Here is an 18,868-nt window from a genome sequence, read left to right as displayed (position 1 = left end):
TGGGTGACCTTGGGTTGGTCACAGTGTTAAGTTGTGGATGAACATAACAGACGACAGCGATTCTTCAAACAGCTCTTGCTTATTCACAGGCCAGAACAGAACTGAACTGAAGGATTCAGCCAGCCTGCTTATATAGAGCTCCACTAGAACGCAACAGTAACCATTTTCTGTAACTATCCAATCACTGAACGTCACTTTTGATCCCTTATTTGCATATGTGGACCTGAACTATCTACAGTATCCCCCTGCTGGCCCAGGGTGAGAACTTCAGAACATAACACACAGTCTCTCAGCCTACCTTCCAGGGTGCAGTGAGAATAAAATGAGGAGTGGGGATGAGAACAACATATGCCACCTCAAGCTCCTTGGAGGAAAGGCGGGATATAAATGTAATAAATACATTAAATAACTAATATTTAAACCCTTGCTGCTAGATGGCACCAATAGGAAGCCCAAGGGTTTAGAATGTGGAAAGAAAGAAAAAAAAGACACCACTTCCACCCCCTCCCCAGACCATTATTTAGAAAAGCAAAGGGAGCCCTCCCCCCCCCACACACACAAAGGAAATAAAAGCTTACCATCCCTGCTTTAGCTCATAATTTCACCACCACAGTGTTTGATAGGGTTGGCCGTTGCTGCTCAAAAGTGGCCAGGCCCGGAATTAGCAGGGGTTTGGCCGCTGCAGTTTGTGGTTGGCAAATCTCGGCAGGGAAACTTGCATAATGTCAGTTCCCATTATGCCTGGTTGGTTTTGATCAATGCTCCCTGTCCCTCATTCTTGGAAGCAGAGCAATGTTCAAAATAAAAGCAAGCCAGTTATGGCTGAAGGTATCAGGTACAGCCAAGGAATGTGCCCTATCCTGCAGGAAAATGGTAATAGGGCATCCTAACACTTCACTGCATGCAATTAGGTTAGCAAGTTGGGGAGGAGAAGAGACTTAAAAGGCAGGGAACAGAATGTGAGTGGAAGGGTATTAATTCAATAAAGATGAAGATTAATCTACAGGGAGGGTGGGGGGCGGAACCTCTGCAACACATCTAATAAAAATTGGCCTGGGCACCTGCAGTGCTTTTAAGGTGCTTTTCTTAATGTAATCATTTTAAGTTTTAATTGTATTTTTTACCCAAGTGATTAACTTTATTCTTTCCACTCGAAACCTTCTTGCAGTTCCACCTTGATGTGGTCACTTTCTATCATTTCCCTTTAATTGCACCTTTTTGATGAATTAAGCCATCATTTTGGTGGTTCCAATCTCTTTGTAGCCAAAGGGGCAAAAGAGGGGAGGAAAAATTGGCTTGAAAGGTGGCTGGAAACTGCATTTCTCTTTGTGAAACACTTATTGGGATTTTGGGGATCGAAGGAGCTGCCGTGGAAGTCCCACTAAGCACGTGCAATGCAGAAAACATAGTGGATGCTTTGCAGATTTACTTTAGTAGTTGGCAAAAAGCCACAAGCTGCAGTGGTTAGAGTAGTGGACTAGGGCCTGGAAGGCCAGGGTTAACATCACCCCACTTAGCCATAAAGCTCAGTCAGAATCTCTTAGCCTAACCTACCTCACAGGGTTGTTGTGAGGATGAAATGGGGAGGAGAACCATGTGAACCACCTTGAGCTCCTTGGAAGAAAAAGGTAGTATACAAATGTAATAAATAAATGGTAAAACTATAAACACAATTGCAATAAAATACCATAGTTGAAAACAATAGCGTACAAGTCTAGCCAAGCCACCACAAAAATCTATCAAACCTTTAATGGCTCACTACTTTAAATACAGCAGAAAATTCCCAACAGTAGAAAATAATCCAAGGTCAGCCTACACACTAAAGAGAAAGCATCTCAGCTAATCACAGTCTGAAATACAGTGGTACCTCGGGTTAAGTACTTAATTCGTTCCGGAGGTCCGTTCTTAACCTGTAACTGTTCTTAACCTGAAGCACCACTTTAGCTAACGGGGCCTCCTGCTGACGCCGTGCCGCCGGAGCCCGATTTCTGTTCTTATCCTGAAGCAAAGTTCTTAACCTGAAGCACTATTTCTGGGTTAGCGGAGTGTGTAACCTGACGCGTATGTAACCTGACGCGTATGTAACCCGAGGTACCACTGTAAATGTGTTTTCAGAGCCTGTTTGTAAGCCATAACTCAGAGGTCAGTAAGGGAGTTCTGCAAAATGAGGGGTCATAACTGAAAAGGCCCAAGCTCTAGTGCCTACAAGTCACAGCAAGCTGCACCTGAACAGGACTCTTACTGTTTTTGCTGCAACAGACTAGAAATTGCTACCTATCAGACTTCTAGAGCCCTCCAGATGATGTCAGACTCCAATTCCCATCAGCCCCAGCCAGCATCAGGAATGATGGGAATTGCATTCCAAGGGCTTCAGTTGGGGAAAGTCTGGGCTTGAAGGACCAGTGGTCTGACTCAGTGTGAGGATGCTCCATATACAGTATATTTATCTGTGCCCCTCCACTACTCCATTTCCTTCTGTTATCCTGTCCCATGGCCAAGTGCCCAACAAAACTCTGTAAAAAAATCAAAACAGAATAAACTATTCAAATTAAATAAATGTATGTGATGATTATGCTTAATTTGAATAATTCATTCTGGTCACAGGATCTGTGTTTCTTTGATAAAGAATTTGGACTGTTGGCAGGCAGAGATTGCCCACAGCCCTGAAGTATGCTATATATTTATTTGCTTTACATTTTCCATCATCTTGTACCAAATATTTTTGTACTAAAACTGGAACATATGCCTATAAATTATTGCACTCTATGGATTAGGTTTATGGTTTATAAACAAAAAAGAATGTTCAGTGACTTTTTATTCTACTGTTTTATGTTTAATGCTCAGCACATTAGCAAAGTAATAATCAATAGTAGACAAAACGACCAGATATTCTAATGTTCCACACTCCTGTCAACTTCTCTGCAATTAAAGTGGGAAAACTAAATATTTTGAAACGCTATGCATAATTGGAGACTCATTCACCCAAAGCAACCACTTTGCAAAGGTCTCTCCCTTTTGGTTTACAACCGATTACAATCAAAAATTGGCACTCGGCATCGTACTGATATGCTGTTTTGTGGGATGCAAGATTATGTTATGAAGCTATAAAATGAAAGGTTGGTTTTATTCCCGTCATAAATATGATTTGTCATGGTTTTCCAGTCATTGAGAAGGTTTAGAATTTACGCTAAAGCTCTGGAAACCAGTTCAATGGAAATAATATCGCCTTCCCAAAAAATTAGAATTAAATAGAGCCGTAATAGCTTTGGTTTATGTATGATATGAACTGGAGGAATTGCCTTTTGGTTTTGGGTAGGGCAGAATTTGCAACTAGTTGATTATGGCAATCTAAGCTGCATCAGAGAAAGGAGTCCTTAAACCCTCTGTTGTCCTCACCAACAATGCAAAGTGATGGAGGGCAGGCTCCTTTGCTGCTCTAAGCAAATTCAACTTGTGCTTTAATCAATTTGCCTATGTACACATTACTTGCTGGCTTAAAACACAGCCAGGTCATTATTTTTCTAAATTTGGAACTCACTGGCATCCATGCATTTGGTGCAACTTTTGAGAGGAGGAACCTATGCAGTTGTAGCTTGTATGCTTTTCTTTTAAGATGCTGCACTGAACATGCAGACAACGGTGGTAGAGAGGCCAGAAAGTGTGGTCCCCCTTAATACATTCAGTAAACATGGGTGTGTGGGTGAACAGAGAAGAAGTAATAAATAAGAAGCAAAAGAGGGTGTAGAAGACAGAATAAATTAGGATGACAGCAGACTCATATTGCAGAGTCAGATCATCGCCAAATCCCATGATGAGTGTGTATGTGACTTAAACCCTATATTGGGTAGTGGGGGGCATTACTGAATATTTCCCCTTATAAGAATAAGAATAATTCATTTTTTATATCCCGCCCATCTGGCTGGGTTTCCTCAGTCACTCTGGGCGGCTCCCAACAGAATATTAAAAACACAAAAAAACATCAAACATTGAAAACTTCCCTAAACAGGGCTGACTTCAGATGTCTTCTAAAAGTCAGATAGCTTTTTATTTCCTTGACATCTGATGGCAGGTGCCACTACCAAGAAGGCCCTCTACCTGGTTCCCTGTAACCTCACTTCTTGCAGTGAGGGAGCTGCCAGAAGGCCCTCGGAGCTGGACCTCAGTGTTCAGGTTGATCAATGGGGGTGGAGACTCTCCTTCAGGTATACTGGGCCGAGGCCATTTAGGGCTTTAAAGGTGCTCAGAAACTTACTGGGAGCCAATGTAGGTCTTTCAGGACCGGTGTTATATGGTCTCAGCAGCCACGCCCAGTCACCAGTCTAGCTGCCTCATTCTGGATCAGTTGTAGTTTCTGGGTCATCTTCAAAGATAGCCCTACGTAGAGTGCATTGCAGTAGTCCAAGCGGGAGATAACTACAGCATGCACCACTCTGGTGAGACAGTCTGCGGGCAGGTAGGGTCTCAGCCTGCATACCAGATGGAGCTGGTAGACAACCTCCCTGGACACAGAATTGATTGGTACTTTCCTTCGACACCAACACTCACTGCCTCTCTCCCCTTGTTTTTCTTTCAGTTGGACTCTGAGAACAGAAGTACCCTCTACCGTGAGACATCAATGTGGCATAGTGGTTAGAGTGTTTGATTAGGACCTAGGAGACCATAGTGCAAATCCCCATTCAGCAATGAAGCTCATGAGATTATCCTTGTCTCTCAGCCTAACCAATCTCACAGGCTTGCTGTGAAAATACAGTGAGGAGGGAAAGAAGCATGTGCATTACTTGAACTCTTCTGATGAAACGTGGGATAGAAATATAATACATAAATAAAATGAAATTAAATGTGAGGAAGCAGCTCAAAAAGGGATCCTTAACCACCATTACTGAGCATTTAATTGCCCAATCACTTGTTTTATAGCAGGCTTCCTCAACCTTGGCCCTCCAGATGTTTTGAGACTACAATTCCCATCATCCCTCAACACTGGTCCTGCTAGCTAGGGATCAAGGGAGTTGTAGGCCAAAAACATCTGGAGGGCAGAGGTTGAGGAAGCCTACTTTATAAGGATTCATCAATATCACTGTTACATCTAGTTTGGGTTTGAACCCTTATCTTGTGACCACTGAATATATTATTCAGCAGCCCATCTAATTACTGAGATTTCACTGCCCATTGTGCAAGGCTGTACACAGCCTTGCATTTTACGCACTTTGAAAAATGCACCACATTTCTCAGGAAACAGGATTCTGCAACCAACATCACAGCCTGCACTTGCATAGAACTGCAGCGTATCAAAAGCAACCTCTTTCACATCACAATGTACTGACCAGAAACACAATTAAGAGAAAGAACAGTTTGTTACTACAGCTGAGTCTGTCTTCCAACATGACCTCTCCCTGTCCCACCTCATAGTTGTTGTTCAGAAAGGAAATATATACAAAGCCTTTCCATGGTGTGCTTAGAAGTAGCAGTTAATAAACTTGTTGAATATAAAATACAATGAGTTGGACAGTTATTTTGTGGAGTTATTGTCATCACTATTATAATTACTGCAGTGACTCTTGTGTTTAAAGTCCTGGCCATTTTGCAAATTAGCACAAATAGGATTGCACCATAGACAACTGATGTTTCAGTGGATGGAGTTTGCACAGGAGAACTTCCCAGTGATCTATTGGGATTTCACGTAGCGTAAGAAATCTTAACAAATTGTGTTTTAATTCATTATGAATATGAATGCATATAAATTAAAGTACTCATCCTGAAGAGGAGGGGATCTCCTTTCTTTTGAATAGAACTGAAACTTTTAACTGATTAATCTATTTGACCAATCTGTTTTTGTTCTGTGTTGTTGTTTTTTAACTTTTTAATTGACTTAACAAAGGTTTTTCTGGTGGAGTTTACTTCAAAACTATTACTTTGGTAATCTGCAAATAAATGAAGATTACATTTATTATTTGACTGACTGAAGAAAACTGATTTGATTAGCTAGTTTTGTTTGTTTATAAAGGGCATCAGCCATAGTTTTTAGAACATTGTAATAGGAACACAGTGCTGCAATATTTTATGGTCATTCTGAAACCAAGATGTCAAGCCAATTTGCTCACAAAGTGGTGTGTTGTTTTTTAAGGAAGAAGGAAGAGCAGCATGTCTGTCTGTGCTTGCAGTTGCCGCTGGAATCATTCCTGTTGTGATCCATAAAACACTCCCTCTCTTGAGTACTCGGGAGCAGGCCAAGCCAGGGCCTTGAGTATCTTGGATGATGTGGGAGCAGAACCTCTACCCCACTGCTGCTGATACCTTTCCTGCCACCACAAACATAATACACTCACACACTGCTACTCAGGTGAAGTTTTAGAAGAAGGAGTGCCTCCTTTAACAGTTACCATTTGTTTAGAAGGATGGCTGGTGTGTTTCATCCATGCATGGCATCACAGCAGGCACAGTCTTTTCTCTCTGTTTTTTTTTAAGTGTTTTCCCCTTCTCTCACACATGACAGAATGCCTCTTCTAATATTGTCATGCAGTGCCCGCCTGGCCCTAACCGTATGTTAGGGGGTGCAATACTTGCCTTGCCCTGGGTGCCGGCAACCCATGTTACGACACTGCACACACCACACAAACATCTCTCCATCTTCCATCCAGGCAAGCAAGCTTTCAAGGACCCATCCCAGCCGGGGGGGGCACTTGCAGAGAATCCAGAGCAGGGCCCAGGAAGAGTCCCATGGGCCATTTGGAGAGGTAGGTCTGAAGGGGCACTTTTGGCCACCGGAACCTGTGATTCCCCCACCCCATTGCAGCCTAACTGTTCCGATCAAATAGTTTTGAGAGGATGGTTTTAATAAAAGAATTACGCTGACTCTGGTAACAGCCTCAGCATTCCCAATTCGTATCAGCAACTCCTGAGCTTGAAACAACAAGAGTGAAACGGACACAAATCACCATTTATGGCAATAGGAATGAACACTGCCCACAGGGCCTGCCTCTTGTTCAGTTATCTGCAGGGTCATGCCAAAGAGATGGCAGGCACACAGGTCTCCTTTTCTAAAGGATTAATATTTAACTGACTTTCTGAACCTGTCTCTGGTGTTAGCTCTGACTAGATATGCATCTGACAGCCACACACTGCCCATCCCTCTCTTCAGTTCCCACCCTATGCAGTTACAGGTTTGGGTTTAAGTGTATCTCTGCTGCAATTCTCTTTGTTTAGAAAGAGCCTGGAAGAAAAAGCCAGGCAGCAAAGCCAGTGTAATAGGACTCCGTCACTTTTCTGATTTTTTTATTTTTACAAAAGAGGTGAAATAATTTTAAAACACAGACAGACAATGAGTTTATTTATTTAGAAACTTGTTAAATAGAGTCTGGGAATTCAAATAGTCAGTGTGGACATTGTACAGAACTGGCGGGGAGCCAAATATTCAATTCCCAAGGGAGAACCTATGAGCAAGAGCCTTCTCCTCTCCCACAAGTGGGGGAATATATTGCAATTAGTTATACGCACAAGCAATATCTAAATTGGAGCCCAACCCTGTCGCTTCAGCCAGAGAACTTCAAATGCCTGTAAGAGTGTTTAGCTTTTTAGTGCTGGAACTAGAGCAATATGTCACACTTTTCAAAGGCCTGTGTAAACAGTTCTTTCCCTTTTGTAGAAACATTTCTTAAGTTTTCCGTACCCCTGTGTAAACAGCATCCATTTACAAGCCTGCCATGTTTCATCTGAAGATAGTGTGATGGGGAGAAGCCATTCCTCCCCGCCCCCCCATTCACCATATAGGTCATTCCAACTTAAAACGAATGTAAAAGAACAAATTCACATTAAGGAGGATGATTGACAGTAGGCAGCCAAGGCTGGAAGGGGAATCTTGGGGAAAGAACATAGGAAGCTGGCTTGTACCAAATGTGAACATTGGTCCATCCATTCAGCTCACTACTGTCTATGTTTACTGGCAGTGGCTCTCCAGAGATTCAGATGGGAGTCTTTGCCAACCATACCTGAAGATGCCAGAGATTGAGACTGGGACCTTTTGCAAGCAAATCACTGAGCTATAGCCCTTCCACAAAAGGAAAGATGTTGGCAAGGTAATTCAAGGTTTAACGTCTGGGAAAATTTACACACACACACACACAGAGAGAGAGAGATTAGTGTAGAATATATAGGGATATTAGTGTAGAATTAAAGGAGCTATGTCAGCCTCAGTTTGTTCTAGGTGCCTCTGGAAACATACACCAAACCTTTCCACATAGCAGTAGAAAGGTTTATTGCCAAGAGCCTTGCAAAAAAATGCATTATTATTATTATTATTATTAGCATTGGTCTTTATTGTTTTTTATTAATTAATTAATTAAACAAAATGTGTATACTGCTTAATTTTGACTAAAAATTCTAAAATGCTTACAAATGCTCTCCCTTTTTCATTCAGATACAAAGTTTGCCATGAGAAAAAGAGAGGCAGCCAAGGTCAGGGATGGGGGTACCTGTTGCTTTCTGGACGCTGGTGGCTGACATCTCCCAACACCCCTGCCCAGTGGCCATTCTGGCTAAGAACTAATGGGAACTGGAGTCCAATACCTGATGAGCCAAAGATTCCCCACTCCTGGCTAGAGATGAAGGGGCAGTAAGAGAGAGAGAGAGAGAGACCATTCTGTTACATCTATCATTCTAGGTGTGCAGTACATTGTGTATCTATGAAATATTCAACTTCCTCTTCCAATAACTCTACACTGTATATGTCTGTTACAATATGTCCATTAAAAAGTACAATAGATCATACAAACAGGAAAAGTTACTTGTAATATAATTACAAATGCATTCATGGATCAAGAAGATAATTTTATTCAAGTTTCTATGTTTTACACACATACTTCAGAAACACAGTGTGGTACTACTTGTACTCTTCAATATTATCTGACTTTCATGAGTCATTTATTCCAAATACCCATGTATGTGTGCAGACCCGTATTATTGTTTCTCAATAAAGTATATGTAACGCAGATGTGTATTTTACGACAGAATAGCTTGCCATGTATTGTATAGTACATTTGCTATATATAGCGTATATAGTTCTAATATATGTTATAGGATATAACATCTACCAGGAGGAAGGAAGTCCCAGGGGTGTTTAAAGGGTCAGTTTCCTTGGGAGAATAGAGCACTGGAGATTTGCGGTATTTTTGGCTGTGCCTATTTATTTACAAAGATGCAGGTAGAGCAGATGGGGAGCAAGGCAGCAAATGCAAGGCAGGGCTAATGTTAAAACAACAATAACTTATCAAAAGTTATAGCATACCCCTAAGGCTCCTCAAGGCTGCTTCTTGCCAGGCAGCTCCAAAACTTTTTAAAATTTAATTCAACGTAGTTACTGTTTTCCTAGGATAAAAGTCTAGCCCTGTTTCAACTTGCACCCAGGCAAGTGGGTCTGATCCATGCCTGGCTTTGATGCCTGGCATTCATTATTAGCGGGCAATGCTCGGTCTAAAAGCAGAAGGACAGCATGGTCCATAACAGCTTATATTAATGCACAGCTGTGTTTCGGAGCACATGTGATTATTGTTCAGAAACGAATGTCCCTTGGCCAGCTCACTAGTTCTACACTCTCATAAACAATGAAACAGGTCTGTGTTCTACCTATGCATGTCAAAGGCATACACCTCTTTGCTTACAGTAAGCTTATTGCTTGGAGAAGAGCCATAGCTCAGTGCAGAGCACACACTTTGTATGCAAATGGCATCAGGTTCAGTCCCTGGTAGGACTGCGAAGAACTCTTGTCCAAAATCCTAGAGAGCCACCGTAAGTCAGTGTAGAACACATACAGTACTGAGATGGATTGGTCAGAATGCTGAGCTGGATTTATCAGTAGCCTGTTTCAGTATAAGGCAGCTTCTTGTGTTCCTTATCATTACATACTTAAGAATGAGTCACAGCAAATACTCTTCCAACACACTACTTTCTTTTGCAGTTTAATATTGAACGTATCCAATAGCAAGCCTTTGAATCTTACTGCAAATATTGATCCTCCCCTCCTGCAATCTCACTTTAACCTCAAATGCCACCCCTGAATTCACACAAGCTAATCTTGCCTGGGCCAGTTACAACTTTAACAAACGTTGAACCATCTAAAAGACCATGTTGAAATGCATGCATATCATGTTCATCAGAATGAATTTTAAAATGTTATACAAGTCAGTCCTTGTAGCAGACATGTGCTAACTTTTCTTTGGGACAAAAGAGGCTTCCCTGTTGCTCAGACTGACTCCTGTCTCACAAACATTACTATTTGAGTGGTTCTTCACATACCAGAAGCAAATGCCAAATCCTGTTAGATCACAAATCTCTAGTCATCTCTGATTCCCGGTACCACCCAATCTAATCTAATCTCACAGCAAAGCAGAATAAATCAAGGGGACAGGCTGAGGTTCAGTGGTAGAGCATCTGTTTTGCATGAGGAAAGTCCCAGGTTCAGTCCTGGGCATCTCTGGGTAGGGCTGAAAGAGAACCCTGCCTGGAACCCTGGAAAGCTGCTGGCAGTCAGTGTAGACAATACTGAGCTGGATAGACCAGTGACCTGGATTCAGTACAGTGGACACTCAGGTTGCGAACGTGATCTGTGCGGGATGCACATTCGCAACCCACAGCGTCCGCAACCTGCAGCGGTGCATCTGTGCACGCGGAGGTTGCAATTTGGCACTTCTGCGCATGCACAAAGTGCACTTTAGTGTATGTGCAGCCGCTGAAACCTGGAAGTAACCCATTCCAGTACTTCTGGGTTTCAGCGGTCCACAACCCGAAAAAATGCAACCTGAAGCGTCTGTAACCCGAGGTATGACTATATATGTCAACTTCCTAATGTGTCTATGTGAATACTGTCCCTGGGCCCAGTGACATTGAGCAATGGATGCAACCTATGTCCCATTGAACCCTCTTTAATGTTTATGATTTTGAATTGCAACAGATGCCATCTACTGTAATCCTATGAATAAATTGCCATTTTACCCTAAGCATGCGCATTCATACTCTGCTCCTTAGATTGTTCTCATGGCCCCTTCACTGACTATATTTCTCTATCCACTTTTCCTTGCAGCCTCCTAAACTATATAGTGCACCTGCCCATGTGAATATTCCAGTGCATTCCAGGTTTAGGAAAAGGCTAGTCCATGCTCACTTCTGGTCTGTAGGGAGAGCACCAAGTACATCAACCTGGATAGCTCAGTTGGTTACAGTGTTTGGCCAAGGTTGCAGGTTCGATCCCCATATGGGACAGCTGCATATTCCTGCATTGCAGAGGACTGGACTAGATGATCCTCAGGGTCCCTTCCAACTCGACAATTCTCTGATTCAGTGATTCTAACCATAGCTTTATATAATATGCCCTTGCTAAGCCATATTTACAGTGGGTTATAGTGTGGGATCGAAAGCCAAATCCACTATTTGCCAATGTATGCTCATTCACATGCTCAGTGTAGCAGCTATACATATTAAAAAAATACTTCTTAACTACCTATCACCAAAACATGCCAGAGCAGCATGCAAAAGTGTGCATAAAACTTATTTGCAACATAAAAAATTTAAATCAGCACATAATGAAATACAGCATAGCAGGGGGTAAATACAAACCTGAAAAACTACAAAAACAGAAGAGAGCAAAATTCCAACAATTATTTTTAAATGCCTGGGCAGATAGGAAGGTGCTTAAAAACTTGTAACGTCAGCACCAGACTTGCCTCCTTGGGAAGGACATTCCAAAGTCAGGCCACCACTTCTGAAAAGGCCCTCTCCCTTTTGGAAGGACTGTAGCTGAGTGGAAGGACAGATGTATTGCATGTAGAAAGTCCCAGGTTCAATGCCCTGGGGTTTCCAGGTAGGGCTGGGGAAAGTTCCTACCTGAAATCCTGGACAGCCACTGCTGGTCAGAGTAGATGGATGAGTGATCTGACTCAGTATAAGGCAGCTTTTTTATATTCCTAATAATATTGTCCCTTGACTAGAGGAGGGAAAGCAGAGCAGGGCTTCTGAAGAAGGTCTCCAGTGTGCTTGGGAACTCAGGCCAAGCAAAGTTTCTCCCCATGGCTGTCTTGAACCAAATGGGTCATAAAAATAGTCCCAGCAATATCAGAAGCTGTTTTCAGGTGCTGTCCCTACACAGATCCCGCAAACTCCCAGGCCTCACCTCTCAGCATAGCCCTTACAGTATCTCTATTAGTTAGAGTCTTGGTGTTCCTTATTGTTAGTTCCTTCCATTGAAGGTATTCTGCCTTCTCTTGTTTGTAGGGCTTCTCTGCCACCCCTTATTTTAAGGCCCTGGGCTGGAGAAGTTATTAAAATTGTTCCTTAGTTCTCCAAAGACTTTACGTAAGGGATCCATGCATGCAGCAGTTGTATGTGTGGGATTAAAAGCAGAATTATCTTGCATATGCAAGTCCGCTGGCTCAGTTCATAGTCACTCATAGCCAGCCCCACAACCACCAGCATAATTTATCTGCAATTAATTCAAGATCACTTAACGAAGATGAATTATTTCCTAACAGGCTCAATATTCTGCCATATTCAAATAGGAGAAGCTGGAAAAGGTGGATTCTGCACACACTCACACAGTGCATTCTTATGTGGTTACTATGGCTACTGGGCAAATGCACTTGGGGAAGTAGTTATTCTGGGTTACAGTAATTAAAGTAGAATACAATAATAGGATTTCACAATATTTTTGCCATTTTTAAAATTGGGAATAAAAGGTAGGTGTTCCTGAAGGCAACTGGTTGTCATGAAGAGATATTAAATATGTTCCGCTGTTGCACCTGGGATTTGTGTAGTTTCACCTCCAGCTGCCTCTCTTCTGCTCTTCCTTTGAGTTACACATTGCACTAGTAGCTATACACAGAGAAACAAGCAAACAATAAACCAACACAGATACAGGTCTGTGCCTCAAGGGTCATACAGTCTGAACGACCAGAAAGCAGCAATAGGGAACCTTTCTCAACCCTGAAGGCCAGGGACAGAAGTAAAAGCTGGCAGAACAAGGAATGCAAACGTTGCCTTTGTGTAGTAGGCTGATTTCTACCCATATTCATGCATTCCTCTTTCAGGCAAGCAGGAGGCATTACAAGTATCAGAGTTCATGGACACCTCCCAGCCAGGCAGACCCAGGTATGAAGGGGGCAGAGCAGAGCCAATGAGGGGCGTGGCTGGGGGAGAGAGTCCCAAGGGCCACAGAGGAAGCCCTGAAGGACCACATTTGCCCCTGCCGCCCTGTGCCTAGGGGTTGCCCACCACACCGCCATAGAGGAAGAGGGAAGAAAAGAAAATGGAAGGCAAGGAATCCCAAGGGGAAGAATTCCCAGGAAAGGAGGGGTTTGAGGATAGCTTTGAAGGAAGAGACAGCCCAGCATGCGATCTGGGCATAAGGAGAAGAGAGGGAGAATAAGCAGGTCCAAGAGACTCTGCGGCGCAAGAAGCAGATTCAACAAGCCTTCAACAGCAAGCGTATGCTGGGGGTTGGTTGGGTGAGTGTGGGCATTAAAAGACAAGGCTTCCAAGCAGTCTCAACTGGCCTAAGGGGGCGGGGGAGGGCGGAGGCGGATGGTTAAGCTAAGTTCTCGCCCAGTGTGCAAACTAGCGATGATGCGCGCTGCGGGCGCGAGGTCTTCACGCTAGACGCCTATTGACTGAACGCCTTGGCATCTTGCTAAGCGAAGTGATGTTGACACGGAGGGATGCGCCTCTGACTAGGGACCAAGTTCTCCATCAGCGTGGGAGCCGGCGGTGGCGAAAACACGGGACGCACCCCTCCCTGTCTCGGTCTCTCTCCGCCCCACCAACACCGCCCGCGGTCCATCTTTTGGCCAAGCTCCGCTTCCAAACAGAAAGAGACTAGGAAACCTCCCTCCCCACTTTCGAGCGGCGAAAACCAACAGCAACGCCGGATTGTGGTGTAGTTGCTGCTGCTCGATTTTGTTTGCTTATTTGTACGAAAGGAGGCTATTTGCGCCCAAGGTGGCCAATGCAAAAATAAAAAAAATAAGCTTGAGAGGATAGCAATGGCAAATAAAGAAGCCTTTCCATAAAAAAGCACCTCGCGTGTTTGGGACTCATCAGATAGCCCAATATGAGGAGTCCTAACAAAGCGAGGAAATAAAGTCTGATTCGTCTGCTTTGCTTTTTACTCAAGCGAGGTGTTTTTTCCCCCCCTTCTCTTCACCCTTTCCTCTAAAAAAAAACAGGCAGAGGGCAAACTCACAAGCGTCGGAGCGCGGGGGGGGGGGACTTGTTGAAACTTGGTAAAGTGTTAGCTTACTCTCAAAGGGTTGGAGAGACCTGGATCCATCGCGGCTTGCTCCAATTGCCTGTTTCTTTTGGTGGTGTGTTGTGTGTGTTTTTTTTTTTTTAGACTGGTGATAAAGTGTAAAAGTACAAGTAACTCCTTTTATAAGGCACGGGTGTTCGCCTAATCTGATCACCTTCTGCTTCTTTACGGGGCTATAGGGTGTCTCTAACCACTACCAGCGGGGCTTGTGCTGGCCGCCTAGTTCGCTTGCGCGGAGTGGGATTTTCTTCTGCAGAAAGTCGCGCTCTCCTCCGTAGGGGATTTTAGGCCCGGGCGGGTGGGGAGAAGAGGTGGGGGTGAGCCCTAACCCTCCCTGAGCATCCCCTAGAGCCCGAGCAAGAGCGTCGATTCCAGCTGGTTCTCACGTGCAAGCAGAGGCGCCAGAATAGCCCGCGGGGAGAGCCCGATCCAGCCCAAGTGAGACGCGTTCAAAGTCCCACTGATATTTTTTTTATGGGGGAAGAGATCTGAACACGTGCTGAACTCTGCCGTCGAAGTCAAGACGTCCTACTCTTTGCTTCGCTAGTAAGTGCGTTGTGTGGATTGGCACCTTGCAATCGGAGTAAATTACGCGGACACATAAAAAGTGCGCCCCACTCTTGTTTGCTTGCTCCCGGGTAAAGTGTAGGCTTGCGACCCCCAAAAGCGCTTCTCTTTGCTCGGATCGTGACCACGTAACGGTAAATGTCACACAGAGGCTGCACATTCTCTGCAACTGTTACAGTCTCAGAGTGGCTAGCATGTTGCGAGTTCATTTTTCAGCGACTTAAAATTATGGTTTTCCAAATAATGCGGCCGTTTCCGACTTGCCCCATCATCCACAAGCTTTGTCGCTTTTCTGTTGCTTTTAATTTTTTTTTATTAAAAACAGCGAATATCTTTAATATGATCAAGGTTAAAATCAGGCCACATAACCTGAAACTTGCGTTGCTTTCTAAGAACAAACCTTTTATCACCTAAAGTGTCTCGCTTTGCTTAAGGAACAGGCCGGACTTGACTGAATTTGGGCATAGACAACTCGGTTTACTTAGCAATAAGTAAACGGGTTTCACGGGTTTCAATTGAACTTGCTTCCAGGTAAAGCGTGCGTATCTTCCAACCTGAGAATCACATTTACAGAACAGCTTGATCGTGGTTTCTCCCGCCCCCAGGCAACCTCATATAACTTCGTAAATGAATAGTAAGTTTCTTTGATGGGGGGGGGGGTGTAGGGAGGTGCGCAAGCGGAAAAAGGGAGAAAGCTGAAGACATTTTTAATAAATAAAAATCAACGATTTAATTCTACAGGCGCCAGCGAAATTGACGTGGTGATCGGAGGCGAAAAGAAACAGGGTTTGTAAACGTGGGAAAGCGGTTTCTGCTGCACTTATTCTATCCGTTTGCCACCTATGGGTTGCAGAAGGCGGACCACGCAGCTTCCTAAGTGTGCATCTGCAAGGCACATCCCTATGAGTACATCTCAAGGCACGTCAGAAAGTTTTGGCGAATGCTCTGCGTCGTATCTAAAGGCAGCAACAGTCTATCTCACAGCTGCGGTGAACATCAGCCACGGACCGCGCCAGAAATAAGATCCCTGCTGGGTTTGCTACTGAACTTAACTCGGTGCCTTTAGATAAGCGAATCTTTACGTATCTGCTGCGATCGGCGCATCTGCAACTTTCCTTTTTTTATTAAATGAATAACGGATCTGTTTTCAAATTGTGTCGACTGGATACATCTGCTTTTGGGGGAACAAAAACCAGCTAATCAAACGCAGGCGAGGTGGAGGAAGAGCGCGGGGGGGGGTTGGTCTGTTTCACAGAAAATTAGACAGTAATCCAATGAGATCTTGTGCTTTCCTCTTTCCTCCCTCCTCCCTCCCCCTCCCCGCGCGCGATTTTCTCCCCAAACAAGCAAATAATCGGCCTTTTAAAAATGTCACACAACTTCTGCAACGTTTTGCCTGCCGTTCTCGCCGCCACCTTTCTCTCTCTCTCCCCTCCCCCCCAGTTGGAAATCAAAGTAACAATGTAGTGAAACAAACACAAATATAGCATGAAATAAATAAAGAGGACTTGTCCAGGAGCTAGGTAAATGGGGTGAGGGGACGGGACGCACAAGAAATCAGCTCCCTTGCAAAAAACGAGGCAAGGCTGCATCTGTTGCACTGCGAGTTGCAGTCAAGAAAACGATTCTTCCCCAGCAGCGTAAAAGAGGTAAACTTGAAATAACTGCGCGGTTTGCATTCGCACAAAGCCCGATGGTGCTTCGAACGTTTGCTAGGAAGTGAATCCCAATTCCCAACATGTTCAAGTGAGTCTCAAGCCCAAGCTAAAGTACAGGAGTGCAGCCCTGAGCACATTTTGTATGTAAGTTTACATACAAAATAGCGGTGGAGTCAATGGAAATTTCAGTAAGTTGTATGTATGGCCGGCTGTGCGAGGGGAGGAGGAGAGATGGAGAATCGCACACATAATGTTTGATCGGCTCGTAAGGATAGACGGAGACTCCGGCTCCAAGATTGCCAGCCGCCACTGCAGTCTGTAGCAAACTGTTAGAGGAGGACGCGTGAAATTGACAAGATCATCGTGGGTCTCCGAGGATGCCAAAGCAAAAAAAGAAAAGTGCGGCCCAATCGCTTCCACCTCACCGAGCTCGCACTTCAAAACATGCCTTGTAACTGCATCAAGTTAAAATTGAAACTGACCAGCTCTAGCTGCTTCTTGAGGGGGTATTATTATTATTATTAGTTTTTTTAATATGTGAAATAAACAGACAGGAAAATAAGGAGATCCAGCTGGGAGCTGCCGCTGAGAATCTCAGGCAGGCCAGTTTGGCCACCTCAACCGAGGACTATCAAGCGGAAAGAGCCGGAACTCCCAAGCGAAGGAAAACTTTGTAAGTCTCCCTTCCGCGACGGAACATATTCCTTTTATTATTGCTGCTGTTATTATTATTTTACGCTTTCAACAAGGAAAAGGAGACCGTTACTGGTAGGGAAGCCGAGATCGCTAGTTCCTGCTTTGTTATGTAACTCACACACTTGCCCCCCACACTTAAAAAAATATAAATAATAGCACCAGAACTAGAAAAGGAAGACTCGTCGTTGTTTAGGCAACCTTTCCTGGAACAGTATTCCCGCCTGTACACGTGTATGCTGCGGGCTGTTCCTTTTGCACGTGCCACAGGAACGGGAGACGCGTGTGCACGGGTCGGGGGGAGGCAGTTGCACACGTGCGCGCGCCAAAGAAGCAGCGCTCACACGCGCAGAGCGCGAGTTTGTTTGGCTAAGTTGCGTGTGTGGGGGGGAGGTATTTCCTCGCTGACCAGAGCCACTCGAGCCAAGGAGGTTCTTCCAAAAGCCCGGAGCGGCTGGATCTTGCCCTGGTGTTGTTGGGGGGGGGAGGGCTCAGCTTGAAATGGACAACCCCCAACTCGAAGAGGAAAAACAAAAAATCCCCATCAGCTGGCGAGGAGTCCCCTGCTGCTGCGTTAAGTGCATGCATGCTTTCTCCCCTGCACCCAACCTGTCCCAGCAAAGCCATCGCTCCAACTCCTGGGCTGCAGGTTGCCACCACCGTCCACTCCTCCTGCTGCTGCTTTTGCGGCCTCCCCTCCTTCCCTTCCCCACGCGCTTGTTTTTAATGTTGATTTCACAGAGCCAGCAGCGCCCACTAGGGGCGCTCGGCGTCCTTGCAGCCTCTGCCTCCCTCCCTCCCTCCCTCGCCGGAGCGAGCGAGCAACTTGCGGCGCTCTTCTTCGGCGCGGCTGAACTTTTCCTCAACTCTTTCGCCGCCTCGGCTGAAGTTCACCAGCGATCCTTCCCCGCCCCCCCTCCTCCCTCTCCCTCTCGCCGCCACCCCGGCAGACAAACACACAAACAGCGCCGGGCACAGCCAAGCCAAGCCAGGCAGCCCAGCCGGTACCTCTCCACCCCCCCCCCCGTCCGGCTCCCCGCGTCCGAGGCGAGGAAGTGGAGAGAAAAGAGAGAGGAGAGAAACCCAACGCGCCGCCGCCGCCGCTGCGCACCATCTCTCCCTCTGTCTCTCCAGCAAACCAGCCGCGAGGTGGATGGATGTTGGGCAGCGGAGACTCTCGGGGGCCAGTTCTGCGCCGGGGGCGGGCCGGATCTGTGGGGCCAGTGGCTGACCCCCACCCTCCCCGCCCTCTCCATCCCACCCCACGGACCCACATCTTTCCCGGACGTCTAGCGGGGCACAGAAGGGAGCGCGGACGGCGCAGGGGGGGCGCGGGGGGGCGCGCAACAGAAAGAGCGATTGCACCTACTTGCGGCCAGTTTCCTCGCTCTGCCTTTGGATCGCATTGCTGCCAAATCCCGCGGACGTTGCTTGGATGGTTGCTTTGGGGGGGATATCTGGGGTCGGGGTGGGGGGTGGGGATGGAAATCAGTGGAGGGGCTTTCCCCCCCGCTATCTCTCTCTCTCCCCCTTTCTCTGTTGTTTTTTTTTTTCTTTTCCTTCCTGCTTCCCCCACTCTTTTCTTTCTCTCTTTCTCACTCACTCTGTTTCTCTCTCTCTCCCAACCCCAAAGCTTGCTATCTTCTCCAGCATTGTCAGTTTGGAC

General features: G+C 45.4%; 1 protein-coding gene and 2 long non-coding RNA genes across 16 annotated transcripts in view; 2 read left to right on the top strand and 1 right to left on the bottom strand.

Annotated features, from left to right (window-relative positions):
• LOC310762497 overlaps positions 1-8,717 on the top strand; it is a 53,064-nt gene extending 44,347 nt beyond the window's left edge. The window contains exon 3 of the long non-coding RNA XR_014548028.1: positions 8,411-8,717. This is a non-coding gene — a long non-coding RNA (uncharacterized lncRNA). The remainder of the gene's footprint in view (positions 1-8,410) is intronic.
• The window catches only part of MECOM (MDS1 and EVI1 complex locus), a 473,075-nt gene extending 454,207 nt beyond the window's left edge, over positions 1-18,868 (bottom strand). For 12 of the 14 annotated variants that reach the window (XM_083613088.1, XM_083613110.1, XM_083613135.1 and 9 more), the window contains exon 1: positions 18,572-18,859. In XM_083613088.1, coding sequence (XP_083469214.1) covers positions 18,572-18,608 — 37 coding nt within the window. In that variant the 5' untranslated portion in view covers positions 18,609-18,859. Of the gene's footprint in view, positions 1-18,571 lie in introns of all 14 variants that reach the window. The other 2 variants (XM_083613089.1, XM_083613092.1) reach the window with 1 other exon arrangement.
• LOC310763105 lies at positions 14,631-15,916 on the top strand. Its single transcript, XR_014548486.1, has 3 exons — positions 14,631-14,830; positions 15,383-15,485; positions 15,593-15,916. It is a non-coding gene; the product is annotated as an uncharacterized lncRNA (long non-coding RNA).

The sequence above is a fragment of the Podarcis filfolensis genome (genome assembly GCF_964270895.1).
Source record: "Podarcis filfolensis genome assembly, chromosome: 5".
NCBI lineage: Eukaryota > Metazoa > Chordata > Lepidosauria > Squamata > Lacertidae > Podarcis > Podarcis filfolensis.
The sequence above is the reverse complement of the archived record's forward strand: the minus strand, read 5'-3'. Positions and strand labels throughout refer to the sequence as shown.